The sequence below is a fragment of the Theobroma cacao genome, chromosome 8 (genome assembly GCF_000208745.1).
Source record: "Theobroma cacao cultivar B97-61/B2 chromosome 8, Criollo_cocoa_genome_V2, whole genome shotgun sequence".
NCBI classification, from domain to species: domain Eukaryota; kingdom Viridiplantae; phylum Streptophyta; class Magnoliopsida; order Malvales; family Malvaceae; genus Theobroma; species Theobroma cacao.
In genome coordinates this window covers 8,704,821-8,710,890 of record NC_030857.1, presented here as the reverse complement: position 1 = coordinate 8,710,890, position 6,070 = coordinate 8,704,821, and the positions used below count along the sequence as shown (strand labels likewise).

At 30.9% G+C, this 6,070-nt stretch overlaps 1 protein-coding gene across 1 annotated transcript; it reads left to right on the top strand.

Moving 5' to 3' along the window:
- LOC18592526 (peroxidase 13) lies at positions 1,167–2,773 on the top strand. Its single transcript, XM_007019313.2, has 4 exons — positions 1,167–1,515; positions 1,612–1,794; positions 1,873–2,038; positions 2,151–2,773. Exons 1-4 carry the CDS (start codon positions 1,279–1,281, stop codon positions 2,570–2,572), a joined length of 1,008 nt encoding a protein of 335 aa, XP_007019375.1. The 5' UTR covers positions 1,167–1,278; the 3' UTR covers positions 2,573–2,773.

Here is a 6,070-nt window from a genome sequence, read left to right as displayed (position 1 = left end):
CTATTTTATTTCTCGATCAAGAAAAGGGTAGAATTTAAGTTTTACTTTTTGAGTGTACATATATATATATATATATATATATTTATTTATTTGTTTATTTATTGAGTCAAAAGGTCAAGTGTTTTTTTTGCTTTCTTCTTTTAATAAGGCTGATTTTAGTTGGCGTGATGCACGGGCTGCTGGGTGTTTATATAAATGAAATAGGTATAATATTTAAAAAAATCTCTAAAATATTTAAAAATTTTAAATAAATCTTTATTCTTTTATTACATTCAATTAAACTCTTATACTTTTATTTTGAATCAAATAAATTTTTATAATTAATGATTAACTTAATTAAAATGTCACTTATCATTTTATGTGGTGCTGATGTGATGTTAGCGTGACATACTGAAATATGATAATAGATGATGACGTGACATGATAATATGTTTGTATAATATTGTTCATACTTTATATTAACGTCATGCAAATGTCATATGAATATAAAATGACAAGTGATATTTTGATTACTATTAATTAGTCAATTATTTTTTATAAAGGTTTATTTAACTTAATATAAAAACATAAAGATTTGATTGAATGTAATAGAAGAATAATGGTTAATTTAAATTTTCTTAAATAATTAAAGAATTTTTTTGAATATTATGCCAATACAATATCATAAAAGGAATAGTAATTTTTGTTTAAATTCAATTATCAATCTAAGAAAGCCCCTTGTAAGTGACCTACAAGTCTACAATTGCACCTACTATCAAAATGCCAACTATTATGCCAGATCAAAACATGATGTCATTTTTATTAGAACTACAATCATACTAGATTAAAAAGAAAAATATAGTAATTTTTGTTTAAATTCTAACACATGATGTAACATAGTGCATAACCTATGCAGCCAAGTTAATAACATAGTGCATAACCTATGCAGCCAAGTTAATCAAAAAGATTTAGGGTAAACAATACGTATGCCATATCATAACTTGATGATATGTAATGAGTTCTTTACGCCCACGACAACAATTTCCTCTTTCTTTCCCTTTGTTAAATCTAGACGAGAAAAAGCACCTTGATAGTACGAGTAGTCAAGTTAATTCCAATTATTGGAAAATGGAAATGGAAAAAGGTGGCCGTGGCATACAAGTAGACAAGCAAAGGGGACATAAAGTTCAACCTCCATATTCAAGAGATCATAACTGGTAATTAAGCCATCTCTTCCAAAACACTCTTTCCTTTCTTCTCTAAGTATTAGTCCTAAGTTCCCCTCCACTCACTTGTTCAATGACATTTCTGACTTCCAAAATGCACAAACACACTCTAGTTGCCCTGATTTGGGCTTTGCTTATTCTTCCTAACATTTTAGGTGTTTCCCAAGGGCAACTAGGAGTTGGCTTCTACTCAAAAACATGTCCCACTGCTGAATCTATCATCCACAAAGTTGTTCAGAAAGCAGTGGCTGACAGTCTTAGGAATGCTGCATTATTGCTAAGGCTTCAGTTCCATGACTGCTTTGTTGAAGTCTCTCTCTCCCCTTCTCTCTCTGTTCTTCTCCCTGCAAACACACATATAAACAATCTCAATGATTTCTTTATTGTTGATGTTATTTAATTTCAGGGCTGTGATGGGTCGATTCTGATAAAAAATGTTGCGGATGGTGAGTTAAAAGCACGAGGAAACTTGGGAGTGCAAGGTTTTGACATCATAGAGAGCGCCAAAGCACGGTTGGAAAATCTGTGCCCTGGAGTTGTTTCTTGCGCAGACATCGTGGCTTTAGCTGCGAGAGATGCTGTATCCTTGGTAAGTTACATTTGTAAAACGCTTTTCTTGGTTTACATCTTCTATGCTCTATTGCGTGCTGCAACCTGTTTTGTGCAGGTTAAGGGGCCATTTTATGATGTTCCAACCGGCCGCAGAGATGGACGGCTCTCAAGGATGTCCCTGGCTGAAAACTTGCCTGATGTTGATGATTCAATCCATGTTCTCAAATCCAAATTTAGGGCAAAGGGTCTTTCTGATAAAGACCTTGTTCTTTTAAGTGGTGGTATGTGCCTAATGGCCTAATCCATAAATTCAATATGATTATAATTTCGATTTTGGTAATGTTTTTCGAGGACCTGAAACTCATATATACTTAGAGATGAGTTGTATTTCAGGTGCGCATACAATTGGGCTTACAGCCTGTTTCTTCATGCAACATAGACTCTACAACTTCACCCCAGGGGGAGGCTCTGATCCAGCAATTAACCCTCGCTTCCTACCACAGCTCAAAGCTCATTGCCCCTTAAATGGAGATGTCAATGTCCGAATACCTCTTGATTGGGCGACTCAAAATGTATTCGATGTCCATATCCTGCGCAATATCAGAGATGGAACCGCTGTGATAGCATCCGATGCTAGGCTCTACGATGACAGAGAGACCAGGCAAATACTTGACTCTTATATCAGCTCTAATGGTTCTGGAACAAGGCCATCTTTTAATGCGGATTTTGCTAAAGCAATGGTGAAGATGGGAAACATTGGGGTGAAAACTGGCTCACAAGGAGAGATTCGGCGAGTTTGCAGTGCTGTTAATTGATCAGTTCACTGGAAATTATGAAGCTAGCTGATATAGTAGGTATGCCATTGTAGGGTATATAAATTAAGGCAGATTGTGTACTTTGTATGCCCAAAGGCCTAGTTCAAGGAATTTATCCATGAGGGGCCTGATGGGAGTTAATTACGAAGAAATGAACTTCAATTTTTGATACTGGTGGGAGTTTCTTGAGCGATCATGAAGAATTCGGGGCAAAGAGCAATTAAATGAGCAACTAGATATCTTAATTGATAGGTGTTAATTTCGACAAAAACAGTTGAGTTCTTCCTGTTCAACTAATCATTTTACATAGCTAATACAGGTATAACTAGAGAGTGCTGTATAATTGCTAACGAAACGTAGCTTTATGCATCTGTAATTAGCATAGTTATTAAGCTTATGAAAAAAAATTTCCATAGGTAATTATTCTATTTCAGGAAACCAAACAAGAACAAAGAAAATATTGATGCAAAAAATAATTTAGGAAAGAAACAACACAGCCATTGGAAGCCACATAGAGTCCTGACACATTAAATGATTGCATCATCGCTGTAATATTGTAGTGAAGCTCTCATGACAGTAACTTGACTTGAGTACAGAAGAGAAATTTGGCTTTCTGATTTAGCAGATAAATCTAAATGGTCCTTGCATCTCAACGATGTTAATTGCTATTGTTTATTTGTCGTGGAGTAGTGGAGTCCATACAAGTGTTAAAGTTTTTCAGCCTATTTTGTCCAGCTTGCATGAGCTTACCAGCTGGCCTAAGACAAAACCAGGCGGATGAATCAGCTTGAGATGTTACATTCTCACTATCTAAATTTGGAGGTTCTAGCCAAGTTGCAAGTTGTAAGCTTTACCGTTTGTGAACCATATATATTACTTGACTTCTTTCTTTCTATTATTATTTGTCTCAGAAATCTGTAAGCTGTTAATCTTTTAAATTTATTAATAATTTGATTCATTGCTTAGTATATAATTCCTTGTTTAAAAAAATAGGGGTTTTGAATTTCTTTCTCTAAATCCAATATATATATATATATATATATATATATATATATAAACAATTTTGATTTCTTTATTCTATAATTTATTATTTACAGAATTACTAATATAATTTTGTTTTTTCATAGACAAATATTTTAAATTACGTAATAAAGGATATCCTATTTCATAAATTAGTTCATCCCGTTAACCCTCTTTCACGTCCAACCCTTAGATCTCTCGTAACATATATAAGATAGGCTTTCCTAATTGTCTATTTGACCAAAGTGNTATATATATATATATATATATATATATATATATATATTAACAATTTTGATTTCTTTATTCTATAATTTATTATTTACAGAATTACTAATATAATTTTGTTTTTTCATAGACAAATATTTTAAATTACGTAATAAAGGATATCCTATTTCATAAATTAGTTCATCCCGTTAACCCTCTTTCACGTCCAACCCTTAGATCTCTCGTAACATATATAAGATAGGCTTTCCTAATTGTCTATTTGACCAAAGTGAATCTATTCCACTTAGGCTTAGAGACCAATGGACCCTTAGCCAAGGCAATCAAGGTCGTGTCTCGTGTGCCGAGGGACTCTCTGATTTTGGAAACGAGATTCTTTCGTTTTGGCCCATGAAAGAGACGTATTATCTAACTTCAATGTCTAAAAACTTTTAACTTGATATCGACTGATGAGAAAATAAAGAGAAAACTAAACAGTCTCCCGTCCCCAACTAGGTGGCTACAGAAACGTTAAGGTGGAGCACGCAAAACCATCACAACTTAATATCAACACCAAAGAGAATGGTGGTTGGAAACAGGCCGGTTGATGGGGAGAGTTTTACAAGAACTGGTTAGGGATAAATGAGGGCCACTTTCTGAGCACAATGTGAAAACCCGGCCACACCTCTTTTAAATACACGTGTGAGGCTTGAAAAATACAGCATTTAACATCATTTTAGGAGTACGTTTGAAAACCTAAAATAAGTCCTTTCTATGTAAAATATATTTTTTTGTTCTTTGGATAAATTATTGAAAACATTTTTCATTATTTAAATCATCGTTTGAAAGTATTTAACCTCAGCGTGTAAGTGTTTTATTATTTTGAAGAAAATAAAAGGACACCATTTTGAGATTTTATTAATTTTAAGGAAAAAAAAGGTGAATATTTAATCGATTTGAAACTTTCAAGTCACAATATTTTATTATTTTGAATGAAATAAAAAGATATCATTTTGAAACTTTATAATTTTGAAAGAAATAAAAATAGATGTTCAAACTATGTTAGAGACTAGGGGTGACAGAGCTAAAGATTTAGGGCTTTAGAGCAAGAAGGTTTTTTTTTTTTTTTTAAGGTGATGGAAATTGTCTTACGCCTCAACGAGCACAGGCGGAGCCTCCTTATGTGATGGGCCTCCAAAATTTAAAATTTTTTTTACATGTTATATAAAATTTTTAAATTTTTTAATAAATTTTCTTAATGGCTCTCCTAAAATAGTTTTTTATTTAATAATTAATACATATACAGAATAACAAAATAATTTCATATGCATGACTCAATTTTAAAGTTTTTTTTTGTTTTTCCTTTCAATTATATTATTATTTATATTTATTTATTTATTTTTATTCTATTTATTCATTTATTCTAAATCTCTATAGATTTTTTTTTACAAATTTCTATGAACCATCAATCGTATTCTTTTTCTTTTCTTTTTTATTACATCATATGTAGATTCTATTTTTTACTTGTTATTATTTTTTTTTTCTATTATGGAGATTTTATTTTTATGATTTTAATCTTTAAAAATAAATAAATTATTATGTAATTCTCAAATATAAAATGCAGTGTTGCACTGTTGCTTAAAATTTCATCAATATATTATTTTTTATTCAGAATAACCAATGCGTTCTATCATGTATGTTGTAAAATTTAAGTAATAAGGATATATATACAAATTGATAAAACGAAATGATTGTATTTCTTTCAATACAATTTTATTTATTATATATTTTTAATGGCTCTCAAAATATTTTTATTTAATAATTATTTTTATTCTTCAAACTGTTTGATAAAATTAGAGTCATTGTAATTAGCATATTGCTAGTTAAGCCTAGCAAATAAATTCTAAATTAATATGCTAAGTCTATCAAATTTAAAAAATATAAAAGTGAGTCTAGTAATCCAGATGCATTAAGTTTTAATATAAATGTAAGCCTATCATAACATATTATATCTTAACACTATAACTTAATAGCTTATCATAACATATTATATTTCAATAGTTCAACCCGATAATTTACTATGTTAATTAGTAATTTAAGAGGCAAATAGAAAATAAAATGAGAGCTAGAACACACAAGGTATAGAGACAATTTATTTGAATTTGAAAAATTATTTTTTTCTTCCACTCTTGTGCGCAGCGAGTGAGAGAGACTCATTTCCTTATTCCATTCAGTCATATATATATATATATATATATATATGACATCATCATT